Genomic DNA, 18739 nt, shown 5'->3' with positions numbered 1-18739 from the left:
AGAACTTTGCACCCGGAGGATAAGGGGGAGATCAGGAATGTACTAGGTATCAGCGTTTTTTGTGTAAATAAGGACTAGTAATAGCCCAGCAAAATATTGCACAGAGAAGGGGTTACCAGACTGTACCTCAGATAGAGTAATGAAGTAAACACATGGATTGGTGCATGAGAGGTGAGCAGATTATCTATGAAGGAAGAAGTTTCACACAGAGGTTTGATAAATTGTGGGGCCAATGGCTGAATTATTGTGGGCTCCTACTGATTTGAGTGTAGGAATGTATCCCCACAGGATCTGTACGATTCCACCAAAATTCGGAAATGGCTGTTGTGTTTTTTGCACAGTACTATACGGTAGTTCGATGTTGCATGGTTTGGTATGACTATGAACTGCCACACGCCTGCGTATTGGGCCATGTATCACAATCTATACTTTGAATTGTCGATTTATTTTTTCTCATTAAAAAAGCAAGGCAAAACAAACATTGAAGGAACACTTGATGCCAATATGGACAATGATCTTGAGACCCACTGTGATGCCAAAGGACACTGACATTTTAATAATGGAACAGATGTAATTAATTGGCATGTAGGGCCTGCAAGCAGAAACGACTAGAAATTTCAAGGGGGTTCTGTGCAGAAACAAGGGTAGGGTGCATGCCCCCTTTATTTTCATTACTGATGCTGGTCTGCAAGGCATTTTAAAAAACACCTTACCTTACCATGAAAGCTTTGTACTAAAGGCTGGTAATGATTACAGCTGTCAACACCAGAGGGCCTAGACAATTCCTAACACAGTCTAAGCAACTTCTCAATCAAAGCAAAAAAGATAGCAACAAGAATTGTCAATTGAACAAAGTAAGCTACTGCCAAAACAAATCCCTGAAAGTGGATAAATGACAGTTTCCTTCCAGAAAAAGATATGCTAACACAAGGATTAGAGTGCTCAGGAATAAATTCTGACAGAGAGTTAAACAGAATTGAGTTTTGCATCGGGGACAGACAGCTCTGCGGGCTGAAGTTCTTAAACATGTAACTTCCTATTCCTGGCCAATCTGTGTAAAATGCTCGATAAAAAAACCCAAAAAAGATTGACATTGTTTAGAACAGGTGTACTTTGATTTTTCAAAAACAGTTTAGATTACATTGTATTTAAAAGCTGCTGGAATTGAGCCGCACCTGTGGGAATTATTTTAGCAGTCCTCCATTTTTAGGTTGAAGACTGATTTTTGACACTTAGACAAAAGTAACTGAGCAGCAGGAGACAATAAGTTGACACGTTACTAGCGCAGCTCAAGAGGATGAAATAATATGACTAGCATAATCTGGCGTGGATCTGTATTCTCATGGCAAGTGCCTCAGATACAGATTCACCTTAATGAAATGGAGTTAAAACAACCACAGATTAAAACAATAAAGCCAAAGAATAAACTGTGAAAACAATGAAGGCCAAGCGTGGTTCATGCATACCTGTGTGATGGAAGACAATGTAGGGGGCACTGTTGGTGAAAACTGCTTAGAATGTTGCCTCCTGGAGTCTCCCCCCAATGGAAGGATGAGTGGACTGAGTGGGACTCTTCGCCTGGGAGAGGTGCATATCGACGGATTAGGCATGGGTGAGAAGGAGGAGCTACTGAAGCCAGAGGGCAGGCTGGGGTTGTTCGGTGAAGTCTGCATGGATGGACTGCCAAGAGATGGGTTGCTGAGGGAAGAGGAGAGCGAGGGATTGCTGGTGGAGGAGAGGAGAGAGTGATTACTCATGGAGGACTGCATCGAGTTACTGCTGAGTGAGGACTGCAGGGAGGGATTGCTTAGCGAGGACTGCAGGGACTGACTGCTGAGCGAAGACTGTAGGTTAGGATGGCTAAGTGATGACTGCAAGGACGGGTTGCTCAAAGAGCTCTGCAGAGGTGAAGTGAATCCTGTGGGATAAAAAGAAAAACAACAAAAATTACTCAAAAAGCAGAAATAAAACTGTCAAAAACGAATGGATAATTGGACAGGAGTGCATTTGATGGAATACTTAGAGAATACACTCTGTTTTGCATACGGGGGAGACTTACAGGCCAAAGCCTTGTGAACAACTAGAGATCTCAGCTAGGGAATTGATGGGAGTTGGCAGTATAAATAAGTACATACATACATACAAGAAAAACATTAATGCTGATTGGACTTGCCAGTTGGAAGCAATGTCCCAAAAAATTGTTACAACATACAAGAATCGAAACGTACACAGGCAGATTGACAGAGCCGAACTACGCAAAGGAATGAAACGAAAAATCCAGAGTGAGGCAGAATTAATGTAGAGTTGATACAACATGAGAGGATAGAGCAGGAGCCACAACCTGAATGTGAAGAAAAGTTCAAATATATGAGAGGAGAGATGGTAGGGTAAATCATTTCTACAGAGCATTTTAAGGATGGAGCAGGACCAAAGACTGGGGAAGGTATTTTTGCACAAAAGCACATTCCAGAGAAAGACAGGACCACATAAAGAAAGCACCAATAAATGTGCAAGTTGTGAAATGATTGATCCACTGTGAACATGTATAAGACCTACTGTATGAAAGCAGCTGAAAGACTACAGGCAGGCTGAGCAAGGCCCAAAAAATGTAATCTAGTTGACACAACAAAGATAGTCAAGGATAAGTTAGAGTATTTATAAGTGCTGAAAGGACATTGCCAAGGAAGACTTCACATATAGAAAGATGATACAATAGAGCTTGACCAACATACATTTAACATACAGAAAGCGGGTGAAAGAATAAAGGCAAACCTTCGAAGATCTAACACAAGTGCAACTTAAAAATGTTAGGCCAAGGAAAATTTAACACATTTATATAGAACATGAAATGCTATAACAACATAAACTGGGATTTGAAACAAATAAAGGAGCAGAAAACACGGCAAGGACAAGTGAAAGGAGAGGGTAAGGCTGAGCAACAAATACTATTGAGAAAAAAGAGCAAGGCTAAAGTTAGGCCAAAAAGACTCAAGTTAAAAAAAACTGAGCAATGAGAGAGCCAGACAAAGGAGCTCCTAAGTGTAAAAGTGGCAGAAGAATTTAGCAATGAGGTAAAAGGACAGTCAAAATAATGCCCATTCACAGTAAATGGGAAAGTTACTGAGGGCAGAGTAAGAAGGGAAAATGCAATGCTTACAAATGAAGTTAAACGACATAGGTAGTCCAAATAAGGCATGGACAAACTAGATCATATATGAAGCTATGGATGTACGATATATCAATATAAAGACAAAGTGAAAGCCAATATATACAAAGATAAATATGAAAGGACAGAGCAAGGCCAAAGAATGTAACATATATAAAGGAGTTGAAAAGAAAGAGCCACACACAAGAACAATAAACATATTGGAAATCTGGCCAAAGGAGAAAGCTGGTTTAAAGATGAACCAACGCACACGAAGGAAGTGAAAGGATACAGCCAGCGCAAGGAAGAGCCAAAGAACATACAGAAAGATCAGAAAATTCCAATGTATAGTCAATGTAGACAGAAGCTGCGAAAGAACATAACATATCAGAAACAGCCAACATATACAATAGGTGTAGAGATAAAGTTAGATCAAGCAAGAACCACCGTATATAAAGAAAGGGTAAAGATTAGGTTTGGGAGACAGTTGTGGCAATAAACCCCACAGAACTAAGGAGAGTTCCATAAAAACTCAGCAAGATTCCGCGGGCAGGCAGAATTTGGCATGTAGCACTGTAAAATTAGCGCGATATGCACCAGGCAGCGCCCCAGAGGGCTTTGCTTCTTTCTGCCACTTGAGTATCTTTTCTACTTGAGCAGCGGATTTCTCAATGCAAACAGTCGCAACCAACTGAGACTGCCCGCGTTGCAAAAAATCTCGCCAGGTGGCGTTCTAGTGCCTGAAAATCGCACTAGTAAACTCAAATTCTCTCTTGCGCTCACAAACGTAACGTTGGTGAGCCACACACAAGAAAAAACACAGCCATGCAGTGAATAGCTGCGTTTTGCCGAAACTCCACGCTGCAAGAGAAATGCGGAGTGGGCAAAACATTGCAAATTCCGCCAGTGGAGCGGAGTTTATCGCTAACCCCTAATAAAGATAGAGTTATGCTAAATAAAACTTGCACACTAAAAATATATGAGGGAGGTTAAGTGCCAATGCAAAAAAGACTTGGCTTATGCAAAGAGATGAAAGGACTGTGCCAAAGCAAGGTGGAGGTTAACAAAATCCTTTGTAATTAGTAACATAAAACACATTTAAAACAGTTTAAAAGAAATGTACGATCAAAGAAGATTTTTGTATGTTAAAGAACGGCTGTTGGGCACATGAGACTAATTATCTAACCCATAAATGGTGCCTTTGTCAAAAAAGATTATAATAACCACCATTGGTTATCAGCTGACATCATACACATTCTCATAGATCCTCTGGTAAAGTATGATAAAACTTTAAATTTGCCAGGAATTCTAAAAATCATCCTTTATTTGTAGTACATGAATAATGTCTCACCCAGTACCAAAACTTCACAAGTATGCCCATGCTAAGGATAATGTTGTATGTGTGACCTGGTGGATTAGATAGGGTTGAAGTCACCTAATAATAAGAACTGAGGTCCAGAAGCACCTTAAGCATTCTGGTCCTTTTGCAGAGGGCTCTCACTTGAACAAAGTCATTACTCACTCACAAAGTCATACAAATTGTCCAAAGATAGCAACTCTAGGTGACCTATTGCCCAGCTATCTGGGCCCAACAGGTATTTTTGTTACCTCGATCCATAGGAGCCCAGTATGAAGTCTCGGACACCAAAGGACATATGAAATCTGTCTCTAGTTTTTGTAGGACACCGAACACAAACAAAGCGGATCAAGTTATGGGCCACTGTCAGCGGGGCTGCTGGTAAGGCAGACTACATCTGTTAATAGTAATTTCTTTTGACTATTAGAGACTGTTTTTTCCTTTGAAGAAGTGGCAACATTCGGTGTATCTTTCTTTTCTGCTTCAGTCCTCACCTGTCGATTTTTATAACTCCTTAGCCAGTAAAACCTTCATCACTTGCGGCATACCACATGGATTGTAATGATACAATGATTTTAAAATGTTTACCCAAAGCCCGATTAAGATTGACTTCTGTTCAAAGACATTATCAAACACAGTAAGGATATTAGTTAGCTTATTTTATGAGATGGGACAATAGACCTACTTCTAGGTCAGTTCAAAACAAGGAAATCCAACTGTTCAGGAAAATCATAAAACCCTGGTAACTCCACTCATTCGAGAGCAAGAAAAAGTAACAACCCTAAGTGTTTCATTTGAGAGAATCACTACCATAGAACTCCAAATGAAATAAGTCAGTTTAAGGCACCACACTCTGAGAAATACAGCATTATGTTTCTTTGACTAGCCCATTCTTCGCTTACCCCAGGTTCACACATGGTCCTTTATGTATGCAATATTTGATTCAATGCCTATGTATATTACCTATTTGGCTCACATATTGATCTGTTACCTTCATTTCCCTCAAACTGTAAAGCGCTCTGATATCCTTCGGGATCAAGTTTGCGCTATATAAAACGTTATAAATAAATAAATAAATAAATAAATAAATAAATAAATAAAATAAATAAATGTGGTAACTCCTAAAGAGCAAAATATAGCAAGCAAATCATATCTTGCAAGAAGGATTCTTTTTATGTATTACTGATAACTCTCATATCAGACTTACAATTGACTCAAATGCAGTTGAGCAGGTCCTCGGGCCAGCTCGCCCCTGCCGCTCGCTACTCTGACTGCCCCTAGCAGCCCTTGATTACCTCCCTTAATCTAGTTTTGTATTTCAGATTCCCCTTAACTGTTCTTTTTATTTCAGATTTCCCTTAACTCGTGTTCTCTTTCTCTCATAACCCTGCATTGTATTTCAGATTCCCCATACCTGTTCTTTAGATTTCTGATTCCCCATAACTGTTGTTCTTATTTCAGATTCCCCTTAACTCGTGCTCTCTTTCCCTTGTAACCCCGCTTTGTATTTCAGATTTCTTTAACTGTTCTTTACATTTCATATACACCTTAACAGTTCTTTGTAATTCAGATCCCTCTTTACCATTCTTTTATTTCAGATTCCCCATAACCACAGTTTCTCTTTTTCAGAGTCCTAAGTTTCCTGCCTAGCCACTCCCTTCAGCCACGTCCCACTGCCCCCCCCCCCTCTCCTTCCCCTTCCCGGTTAACCTACTTAATGGAAGTCGCAGCGCAGTCCCCCCTGAGCAGGTCTCTGGACCAGGTCTCCCCTGGTGCTCGCCCCTCTGACCATCCTTAAGAGCCCCCAATTCCCTCCCTTAACCCGTTCTGTATTTCAGATTCCCTTTAACTGTTCTTAATTAAGATTCCCCTTAACCTGTCTTCTCTTTCTCGTGTAACCCCGCTTTGTATTTCAGATTCTCTATAACTGTTCTTTGCATTTCAAATTCCCCTTCCCTATTCTTTTGTTTCAGATTCCCCATAACAGCTGTGTCTCTTTTTCAGAGTCCCCACTATCCAGGCCTGCTGCTCCCCTCGCCCACATCCTGCCTCCAACAGGCCTTGCCGCCCTTTGGGTAACCTATTTAATGGAGACTGCAGCGCGTCTGCGCCACCCATGCGCCATAAGCAAGTCCGTCTGCGCCTGTTCGCACCTAGCGCTCGGACCACTGTTCACCCCCCACAGGTACTTCAGTAACGAGCTCCGAGCCCACAACACAGGGCCATGCAACAAATGCCACGCGCATCCCTGAAAACACAGAAGGACCGCTCACCGGCAGACACTTCCTCCTCCACTGCAATACTGAACCCTCCGCCCTAAAACACCCTCTGACCAACACCATCACGAATCAACTCCACTGCCTGCTCATCAAAACGCGCTCACTCCGCAAACACACCAGCAAAATCTGGGACATCATCTCCTCTCTCACGCCGGGTTCTGTCTTTCTCACTGAGACATGGTTCAACCTGTCATCAGCACCCGCCTTCGCCATTCCTCACGGATACAAGATAATCCACTGAAACCACAAGCAAGGTGGTAGAATAGCCATCATCCATAAGAGCACATCAACTGCAGAGCCACCAATAACGCTCCCAACCCATCATGGATTACCTCAACTTCCAAATCCAAACCAATGACAAAACTAGTTTCAGAGGAACTCTTGCCTACAGACAGGGCCCCCACCCCCGATTCTCCCCTGCTTTCTGCGAGGCCATCCTGGACTTTGTAGGAAGCTGGCTCTGTATAGGATATTGTCACCAGGTGGTAATACAAATCACAGACTCCAAAGGTTCCCTAAAAGTGTACAGGGCTCAATGCAAATCCCAAAGTGCTCTATTACTGGTGGTGTAAGTGAGCAGCCTTATGCCTAGCACAGAGGAGTGTAAGACATTTATTGCACACACATGGTCAATAATGGACACACGTCTCAAGAAGGAGATCCAGACTAATTTATTAATTTATACTTTGTTCGTACTTTTTTTTAAGACCCAGGGCTTCATAATCAGGTAAGTACGCTTTCAATTAAAAATACTTTTCACATTAAAAAATTGACACAAAATCGTTTTTAACACGACCAATGTTATCCTATGGGAAAACAAAATTGAGGTTAAACGGGTAAGGATCGAACTTACAATTTGAGTCTTTGGAGCCAAGAGTCATCAAGGTTCAGGGATCAGGTAGGTACCAAAAATGCACCACCAGCAGCACAGAGGCAACCAGGAGCAGAGGTCAAAATCGGAGTTTGACCCAATACTTTCCAAGGGAGAAGGGAGGTGCCTGGAGTCACACTGCTTGCAGGTAAGTAATACGATTGCAGGAGCCGAGCTTTGGTGGTTAGTACAAGCAAGGGGGGCCACAAAGCAGCACCAATCATACACCAACATCAGCACAGGGGCAGCCGGTAGCAGGGTGCAATTTTGATGTCGGACGCCTATTGATTTTCAATTAGGATTTTCCTGATGCTAAAGAGGCAGCAGGCGTGGCACCTGAGGTTGCAGGAGGAAGACCAACGACAGCAGAGGTAAGCTGGGATGTAGGGGTCTTGGGAGCACTGTCAGTTCTGCTCACTAAGGCCCAGGTGCTTCGGATGCAGGGGTGCCTTTGGATGTCAGTCTTCTTACTGGAGCTTGTAGCAGTTGGGGGGGGGGGACTCTGGATTTACATTGCAGGTGCTGTCGTGGAGGGCAGGAGAGGTCAACCAACGCTGGGCATGAGGTCAGCAAAGCCAGGTAGACTTCACTACACAGTTGAGCGACTGGGACTCAGGCCATGGGCGTCAGGTGCAGAATGAGCATGAAGACGCGGATCTGCAGGGGATCCAGAGTCTTTGGAGTCCGTTTCTTCTGAATAGGTCTACTGTCCACAGGAAATTAGATTCTTTATTGACGGTAACAGGCCTCCCTAGGGTTTTGGAGGTCGTTGTTGCAAGACAGGTCGCAGGGTTGTTGAAGGTAGAGACAGGCCAGTAGGGCTGGGGCCAAGGTAGTCGTCGCCTTCTGGATTCTGCTGCAAAGATAAGTTACTTACCTGTAATCCTAGTTTTCTTCCAGGGGTATACTCATCAAAGTCATAAGCACTGAATAGTCCCACCCACGTGCGAGGACCCCGGAGCAATAGCAAATTATATGTATATATATATAGCGCTAATATGCATATATATACTTATGCAGCTTGAAAACATGTTACTAGGCTCAAAAGTACCACAATTGCATTGTAAATCTTTCACATTTGAAAATATAAAGAAACATAAGTCATGATATTCTCTTGATACATATAAAGAAAACTGCTTTGAGTTTGCTTTGAAGCAGACAACCTTTATTTTCAAAGGTAAAAAGGCAAGATCATAGAGGCAGATTAGCCTATAGAGGCTGCATAGAGAAACAATTGGAAAACTGGCGCCCTGTGCACAACATTTGAAGCCACATCAAAACCAGGCAAAATGTGAGGTATTAACCATACAAAAGATGCACTTTCTCACAGACTTCATCACCCCCTAGCCATCCACTCAAAGGACTTCCTCTTCCTAGAGGACTTCAATTTCCACTTGGAAAACCTCATTGACGCCAACTAATCCAACCTCCTCGAAATCATGGACCTCCATGGACTCGCACAAATAGTTACCAACCCCACAAATCACCGGACACACATTGGATCCCATTTTTTCTGCCAGCAACAGTGTAAGGTACTGCCACAACACCGAGATCACCTGGTTCGACCACCCAGTAGTACACTTCTACATCCCCTCCCCAACCAGCAATCCAACTGACCCCTCCAGCACCCACCTACAGGAGCTGGAGCAAGGTAACAGAGGACCTCTGAACTCACACACTAAACACATCACCACAACATCCATTCTCTAACCCAGATGAAGCAATCAAAAACTCCAACACCTATATTACCAATTGAGCTGACAAATTTGCACCCCTCAAACCTTCCAAACTCAACAGACCCACCTCCCAACACACCAACTGGTTCACGGACAAACTCCTAAACTCAAATGCAACTGCAAAAAATTAGAAAGGATTTGGAGCACCAGCAAGACTCCCTCCAACAATGAAATTCAAACTAGCTTTAAAAACCTACCACACTCAACAAGAGAGCCAAGAAATAATCCCTCCACACCCTCCTTGGAGTCAGCTACAACCGCAGCAAAGAACTATTCTCCATCGTCAAGGGAATCTCCAACCCCACAACAACCCAGAACACCATCACTCACTCCCAGGACCTCAGTGATTATTTTCACAACAAAATTGCAATCATCTACGAACACTTTGACCCCCAAATATCCCTAGAGGCATCAACACACTCCCCATCAACAAGGACCTCAATCCAGTAACGATCAATGCATGGGACACCCTCTTAACGCAGACCACCACCACCATCATGAGCTACATACACTTTGGAGCACCCAAAGTCCCCTGCCCCACCATATGTTCAATAAGGGTATTAACTCCATTAGCCAGGAGCTCACCACTATCCTCAACACTTCCATTCCCTCCGTACGCATCCCAGTTACCTTAAAGTATGCAGCGGTCAAACCGCTCCTAAAAAACCCATCTGCAGACCCGAAGATCTCAAAAACTACTGGCCAAACTCCCTACCCCCCTTTCCAGCCAAAGTCCTGGAAAAAGCAATAAACACGAACTCACCAACCATCTGAAAACCAACAAACTCCTGGACCCCTCTCAGTCAGGATTTTGCGCTAATCACAGCACACAACAGCTCTTATCGCAGCCAAAGATGACATCATAACCCTCGTTAACAAGGGAGAAACCGCTGCTTTCTCCTCCTCAACCTCCCGCAGCATTTAATACTGTATCACATTATACCTTCCTACACGGTCTTCACCAGATAGGTATCCAAAAGAAAGCCCTCATGTAGATCACTTACTTTCTCACAGGAAGAACCCAGAGCATCCATCTTCCACCATACTTCTTGACTGCGGTGTCTCCCCAGAATCATCTTTACACCCTATGTCTTCAACAACTACATGGCTCCACTAGCTGCCCTGGTCAGAACACACAACATCAACATCACATCCTACGCTGATGAAAACTTCTCTCATCCTGTCCCTTTCCTCCAACACCTCAAAACCAAAGCCAACTTCCACAGACAATGACTAATGTCTCGAGTTGGATGCAAAGCAAGTGCCTCAAGCTCAACTCCAACAAAACTGAGGTACTCATCTTTGGAAGCACCACCTCCCCCTGGATTGACACCTGGTGGCCAACCGCACTCTGCTACCCGCCAACAACCACAGACCACGCTAAAAACCTAGGCATCATACTCAACAGTAAGCTCTCAATGAGAAAACAGGTAAAGGTAGTCGCCTCGGCACGCTTCCACTTCCTCCAATTGCTGAAGTAAATATTCCAAATGACTACCCACCGACCCCAGAAGCTCCATCCCCAAGCTCGTGTCACCAGCCCCCTGGACTATGGCAACACCCTATACGTAGTGATCACCACCCATCTACTAAACAGGCTTCAGACATACAGAATGCAGCAGCAAGGCTCGTCCTCGAGCTCCCAAGACGAACCAACGTAACTCCCCACCTCAAAGCGGCTGTACTGGCTCACCATGAACAAATAGTGCCAGTTTAAACTCCATACCCACACCTACAAAGGTCTTCAGAACACTGGAACGACCGCCCTCTCTGACTCCGATTAATCCCAACACTTCAGGAGTTTAGGTAGAAGCTTAAAACTTGGCTATTAAACCAATAGTCCCTCCGTGCAGCGCCTGGATACCATTACAGGTGATAAGTAGCAGGAGTCCTCCTCCTACTTGGCACCTCAATGTGGTTTTGGCGCAATTGATGAAGGCGCCTTTTGAGCCCATTCACAAGGCGGATTTGAAATTTCTGACCTGGAAGGTGGCCCTGCTACTTGCTCTGAATGCTTCACGTCGCATGAGTGATATCCATGCTTTTACCATTCAGCCTCCTTTTCTTCAATTCAAATCGAACTGTGTTATACTTCGCACCAACCCGGAATTCATGCCTAAGGTGCCGACTGATTTTGACCTTAATGAACCAGTGTTAAAAACTTTCTTTGCTAATCCTCAATCTACAGCGGAGCAACATTTGCATTCATTGGACGTTAAAAGATGTATTAAATTCTACATCAATAGGACAACGCCTTTTCATAAATCTGACCAGCTGTTCGTTGCTTAAAGACGCATATGCAAGGGGCGTCTTGTAACCAAGCCCACTATTGCACGTTGGATTTCCTCAGCAATCTCATTTTGTCATCAGAAGGCAGGCAAGCCTCTTCAATCTTCAGTACGGGCTCATTCCACCAGGGCGATGTCTTCCTCTACTGCCTTGTTTGCGGGTGTGCCGATTCACCAGATATGCCGAGCAGCCATGTGCTATATCTACCGGGGGGTTTCCCCTGGACCCGACGGTAGCGGAGTCTGGATTTGGTAATCGTCCCAATCAGCCATGTTCCCATCACCATCGTCCTCAACTTCACCATCTTCCCGATCTGGGCGAACGTCATCATCCTCGTAAATAGTGGCATGAACCTGAATAGAGGTTGTAGGTGGTGCAGATGACAGAGACAGCTCTGGCATGGAAGTAGAAGGAGGCACCGCTGTAGCCGCAGGCATTGTAGGCTGAGGAGACCCCTGATGAGAAGGGGGAAATCGCCTATTGTAATGTTCCAACATATATTGAAGATTGGAAATGAGGGAGAGCGGTATTTGTGCAGAGGGAACATGAGCGGGAGGTTCCTCCTCGTGGTAGTAAGGATCTTCCTGATCATCCTCATAGCGCTGACACTTAATAACTAGTTCTGAGGTGCTTCGAGCTGCCCAGAATTTGTCATCGACCTCCTCGTCAGAACCAGAGTCAAGCTCCGAACCAGTGGCAAAGAGAGGATAGGAAGGCTGCGAGTGGCGTGGAATGGGAATATGATCCAAAGGCACACGCCGATGGTGATGCAGAGGGTCAACAGCAGCAGCCCCGGAGTTTGAGGATGATAATGGCACCAGAGGCATTGAAGCGAAAGAAGACATCGACGATGATAACACCGTCGACGGGACATCCACCGTCAACGGAGCCGCCGTCGACTGTGCCGCCGTCGACGAACCAGCAGTCGACGGAGCCGTCGTCGACGAAGCAACCGTCGACGAAGAGGCTCTCTTCACAGATGACGTTGACTAAGATCATGATGTCGACGAGACTCCCTTCTTCGACGTCGACGAGTAGATTGGAATCGTTGACGAGACAGATTTAACACTTACAGACACCATTGTCAACACTGACGTCGTCAATGCAGCCGCCGTCGACCCGGTTGCAGAAGTCGTTGTCACTGTCGTCGGCAAGGAGGTAGAGACGGCAGATTTTGTCGCGGAGAGACCGTCGATGGTCCCGTTGACGATTTTGCACATTTTTTAATGGAAACATGCTCAGAAGGAAACGTGGACGCCTTAGAGTCAGATCTCGAGGGCGTAGGCGTAGCAGGAAGAGGAGAAGACACAACAGGAGCCTTTTGAAGGTCAAGCTTCTTTTTCTTCAGGAAAGGAGAAGGCAAATCCTGCACACTGCTACGCTTAGAAGGTGCTCTAGACCCAACTGACGCAAGGCTTTCCGCATCAGAAAGAGGTGAATCCTTCTCCTTCAACCTCTGCAACCACAGGAGGAGACGTCCCTCCCTGTCCTTAAGGGTCTTGGTGGAAAAAGTCCTGCACATTTTACTTTTGCCTACCTCATGCTCTGGATAGAGGCAATAAATACACTTCTTGTGAGGGTCCTCTGAGAAGAGCCGCAACTTCCCACAAGAAGCAAAAGGACGAAACAAAGACTTCTTACTTGAAGACATCCCAAAATTGAAGAAATCCACAAGGAAGTAGAAGAAAACTGAGCAGAGCTCAGAGAGACTCTTCACACGACTTGTGGTAGAAAATCTGAGGGCCTGAGCCTCTGAGGAGAAGGTTCTAGAGGGGTGCTTGCGCCTGATTGGCTGTAGTTTGGACTAACATAATGACTTGGATAGGTTATGAGAGTGCTTTTTTTCTTCTAATGTATTCCTATGTGTTAATGCAAAGGAATATGCTGCTTACCAGAATGCATCTGTTCTTGGCATATAGGGCTGCTGACATTCATATCTGTGCATAGATCGCCGCCTAGTGTTGGGTCCGGATGATTGCACCTTGATGTCCTGGAAGAGTCTTCGAAGTATCACGAGATAGGTGACTCCTCCCCTGGACTACAGTGCGCATGGGCATCCTCTCCATCCTCAGATTGTTTTTCGCCATTGTGGCAGAGATGGAGATAGTAAAGTAAGAGATGGCCATGCAAAAGATAATGCTGCCGCTGCTACAGGCACCGGGGAGGAGGGCGGCGATATGAATGTCAGCAGCCCTACATGCCAAGAATAGATGCATACTGGTAAGTAGCATATTCCGTTCGATGCATGTGGGCTGCTGAATTCATATCTGTGCATAGACTGAATAGCAGTATCTCCTCTAGCGGTGGTTACCTGTGCCAGGTGCAGCAGTTTGAAAAAGAGTTTTGCGGCCAGCCTGGCCCACAGCAGCTTGCTGCTTTGCTTGCATGTTCACACAGTAGTGTTTTGTGAAGGTGTGTATGGTGGTCCATGTGGCTGCCTTACAGATGTCTTCAAGAGGAATATTCCCTAGGAAAGCCATGGATGCCCCCATTTTTCGCGTAGAGTGTGCTCTCTTGGGGACAGTTAAAGTGAGTTTAGCCTTTTGATAGCATATTTGAATGCATTTAACGATCCATCTGGCTATTCCTGACTTTGATATTGGATTTCCTTTATGTTGTGGTGAAAAAACAACAAATAACGGCTTTGTTTTCCTAAATGATTTCGTTCTGTCCACATAATAAAGCAGAGCTCTCTTTACATCCAGTGTGTGTAGGGCTCTTTCAGCTACTGACTGTGGATTTTGGAAGAACACTGGCAGTTGTATTGATTGATTAATATGGAAGTTGGATATGACCTTTGGCATAAACTTAGGGTTTGTTCTAAGAACCACCCTGTTAGCGTGTACTTGCATGAAGGGTTCCTGAATGGTTAGTGCTTGTAACTCGCTAACTCGCCTGAGTGAGGTAATGGCAATTAAGAATGCCACCTTTCACGGTAGGAATTGCAATTCGCATGAGTGTAGAGGTTCGAAAGGAGGTCCTATAAGTCTGGTAAGTACTATATTTAGATTCCAGACTGGGGAAGGTGGGTGTCTTGGAGGGATCACTCTTTTAAGACCCTCCATAAAAGCTTTTATTGCTGGTACTCTAAACAGTGAAAGGTGTTGCCTGTTTTGAAGGTATGCTGCTATAGCCGCTAGGTGTAGTCTTATGGAAGAGAACGCCAAGTTGCATCTTTGAAGATGCAGCAGGTAACGTATAATGTTCTGTATGGAAGCGTCTAAAGGGTTGATTTGGTTATTATTGCTATAGCCGCTAGGTGTAGTCTTATGGAAGAGAACGCCAAGTTGCATCTTTGAAGATGCAGCAGGTAACGTATAATGTTCTGTATGGAAGCGTCTAAAGGGTTGATTTGGTTATTATTGCAGTAAATAACAAGTCTCTTCCATTTAGCTGCATAGCATGCTCTCGTAGTTGGTCGCCTTGCCTCTTTAATGATGTTCATACAGTCTGGAGGCAAGTTAAGGTATCCAAATTCTAAGACTTCAGGAGCCAGATCGCTCGGTTCATCTGATTGGGATCTGGGTGTCTGATTTCTCCATGGTTCTGAGTTAGACGATGGGGTGCGAGGCGCAGCCTTTGATGAGGTACTACTGAAAGTTCCAGGAACGTTGTGTACCATGGCTGTCTCGCCCATGTGGGAGCAACTAGGATCAGTGTGAGTGACTGTTGCCGCAGTTTGCGTGCCACCAGCGGAATCAGTGGTGCTGGGGGAAAAGCGTACACAAATCTGCCTGACCAGTTCATCCATATCGCATTGCCTTGTGACAACGGATGAGGGAACCTGGCGGCAAAGTACTGGCATTTTGAGTTTTTGTTTGTGGCAAACAGGTCTATCTCTGGGTGCCCCCACTGCTTGAAGAATGGTTGGAGAACTTGGGGGTGAATCTCCCATTCGTGTAGTTGCTGGCTGTGCCTGCTGAGCAGGTCTGCAATCTGATTGCCTTTCCCTGGGAGATGTTCTGCCGGGGGAAAGATTTCCTTTGGAATTGCCCACTTCCATATGCTCTGTGCTAAGTGGGACAGTTGTGGAGAGTGTGTTCCTCCTTGTTTTTGGATATAGTACATTGCTGTCATGTTGTCCGTCCGGATCAACGCAGTCTTGCTTTACAGGTATTTTTGGAATGCTTTCAGGGCTAGGAATATCGCTAGCAACTCTAGTTGGTTGATATGCAGTTTCTTTTGTTTGTTTGTCCAGAGCCCTTGTACTGTGTAGTGAAGGAGGTGGGCTCCCCAGCCTGTCAGTGATGCGTCTGCTGTTAGTACTAGTTGTAGAACCAGCTCTTGGAACAGTCGCCCCTTGGAAACGTTTTGTGGGTTCCACCACTGCAGAGAGTTGTGAGAGCGACTGTCTACCAACACTAGGTCTTTCAGTTGTCCTCGAGCCTGGTTCCACTGCCGTGCTAGGCATTCTTGCAATGGACGCATTTGAAGTCTGGCATGGGGGACAATGAATATGCAGGAGGCCATCATGCCGATGAGCTGCATGAAGACTCAAGCTGGAAGAGAGTGTTGAGGCAGAAATTTGCGAATGAGCATCTGCATGCTGGCTATCCTCGCTGAGTTTGGGTAAGCCTTTGCCACTGAGGTATCTATAGTCGCTCCTAGATATTGTTGTATGTGGGATGGTTGTAGATGCGATTTTGGGTAGTTTATGGAAAACCCTAGTCTGTGTAGCAGCTGGAGTGTTTGAGATGTGTCTTTTGAACACTGTTGGTATGATTTTACTTGTATGAGCCAATCGTCTAGGTACGGGAACACATGGATGTGTTGCCTCCTGAGATGTGCAGCTACTGTGGCATTTTGTAAACACTCTTGGAGCAGTGGTCACCCCGAAGGGGAGAACCTTGAATTGGTAGTGTTGACCTTCTATTGTGAACCTGAGATATTTCCTGTGAGCTGGATGGATGAGTATGTGAAAATACGCGTCCTTGAGGTCCAATGTTGCCTCGAAGACTCCTTGCTGTAGCAACGGGAGCACTTGCTGTAGTGTGATCATATGGAAGTGCTCCGACAGTATGTATTGATTTAGGGGTCTGAGGTCCAATATTGGTCTGAGGGAACCGTCCTTCTTGGGAATAAGGAAGTATAGGGAGTATACCCTTGTCCCTTGGTGTTGGAAAGGGACTGGCTCTATGGACCCCTTTTCCAGCATGCATTTCACCTCTTGTTGTAGCAGGGTGATGTGTTCTTTGGACATGGGACGGTGACTGGGTGGTATGTTTGGTGGGGTAGAAGTGAGTTCTAGGCAATAACCATACTGGATAATTTGTCTCACCCACCTGTCAGTGGCAATTGTGTTCCAGACAGGTAGGAATTGTAGGAGTTTGCCTCCGACCGGTGTTAGGTGGTCTGGAGGTAGCGTGATGAAGTCACTGTTTTGTGGCAGTGGAGGCTCTGGTGTAATTGCCTCCACGCCCTCTTCCCTTATTATTGTTGCCCCTATAACCTCCTCTGTTGGAGTTTTTGTTAAAGGAACCTTGGGTGTTGCCTTTGTATGAAGTTGAGGTCTGTGAAGTATTGCCTCGTGTAGCTGCTCTGTATGAGGAGCGTCGAAAGGAACCTCTGTGTTGCTGAAACTGCAATGCGCCCATTGATTTTGCCGTTTCTGTGTCTTTCTTCATTTTATCTAAAATGGTGCCGACTGCGGGGTCAAAAAGGAAGTCTTGGTTGACTGGCTGGTTAAGAATGGTGGACTGCACCTCGTTCTTAAAGCCAGAAATACGCAGCCATGCATGTCGTCGTAGTAAAACGCTAATGTTAATAGACCTGGCTGCGGTGTCAGTTGCGTCAAGCGCACATTTGATGGAGGTGTTTGTAATACATTTTCCCTCCTGTATGAGGTCATTAGCTTGGGCTTTAAAAGACTCAGGCAGGTGTTGCATTAAGCTTTCAAGCTGGTCATAGTGCGCCCTGTCGTAACGAGCTAGCAGAGCTTGTGTATTGGCAATACTCCATGAATTCGAGGCCTGTGATGCTACCCTTTTACCTGAGGCCTCTAGTATTTTTGACTCCTTATCAGGAGGAGGAGCCTCCCCTGTTGTCTGTGAGTTGGCCCTTTTGTGTGCATTAGCCACTACCAGTTAGTCTAATGGTAACTGACCTCTGATGTACGTAGGGTCTGTAGGGGCTGCTCTATACTTCTTCTCAATCCTAGGATTGATTACACGTGCCCTGGCTGTATCTTTAAATATATCAGGCGCGTGTTTTAACACTTCCTTTAGCATAGGAAGTGTTCTGACGCTCTTATCTGAAGTAGGGAAGGTGTCAAATAAGAAGTCTTCTTCTACAGGGTCATTGTGCATGTCTACGTTGTGGTACTGCGCTGCCCTGTCTATTAGTTGGTTGAAGACAATGGTGTCGTCAGTAGGTGACGGCTTGGTTGAGTATGAAGAGACGTCAGGGATGGGATGGGTGTCATATGGGTCAGTTGGCTCCCCCCATAGTTCATCTTGAGGGTTAGGATCCTCTGGATAATCATAATCATGCTGTGGATTCTCTCCTGTGTTTCCCTCATTGTCCCCATAGTGAGAAGGAGAGTAAGGAGCAAAAGGTGTAGTAGGCATAGTGGGATAGAAAGGACTGAAGGGTCTAGAGAGAGAAGTCCCAAAGTCTTTCTTCTTTAGTGGAATGGGGGAATGAGAGTCAGTGTCCAGTGGCCTCTTTTTCCTGTGCAGGATTGTGACTTTACCAGTCTCAGGATTAATATATATTTTTGCCTGGTCGTCTGATGGATCAGGATGGAAGAGTTCTTCCTCCAATGTCCTTGGTTGTGTCTTTGACTTTTTTGGCTTTGGGTCGATAACACCTTTTGTTTCGATGACTTTTGGTGCCTTATTGCTCTTCTTCGGCTCCTTTCTTCGGGTCGGGTCGGGTCGACGATTGATTTTGGGTCGACCGGGTCTTTCGGTTCGACAAGTTTCTTATGCTCTACAGTTTTTTTCGGTTGACTGTCCTTTGCCGAGTCGATGGCTTTTTTGGGATCTACTGGTGTTTTTGTCGTTTTTGGAGCGTTTGTTTTTGGTTCAATAGCCTTCTCTGGCCGGATTACAGACTTTGATA

General features: G+C 45.1%; 1 protein-coding gene across 3 annotated transcripts in view; it reads right to left on the bottom strand.

The window, feature by feature from the left end:
* Window positions 1-18739, bottom strand: part of CRTC2 (CREB regulated transcription coactivator 2) — a 215045-nt gene that overhangs the window by 57509 nt on the left and 138797 nt on the right. For all 3 annotated transcript variants that reach the window (XM_086947542.1, XM_086947544.1, XM_086947543.1), the window contains one exon: window positions 1467-1918. In XM_086947542.1, coding sequence (XP_086803668.1) covers window positions 1467-1918 — 452 coding nt within the window. The remainder of the gene's footprint in view (window positions 1-1466; window positions 1919-18739) is intronic.

This window comes from Lissotriton vulgaris, chromosome 12 (assembly GCF_964263255.1).
Source record: "Lissotriton vulgaris chromosome 12, aLisVul1.2, whole genome shotgun sequence".
NCBI classification, from domain to species: domain Eukaryota; kingdom Metazoa; phylum Chordata; class Amphibia; order Caudata; family Salamandridae; genus Lissotriton; species Lissotriton vulgaris.
This window is presented reverse-complemented; position numbering and strand designations above follow the sequence as displayed.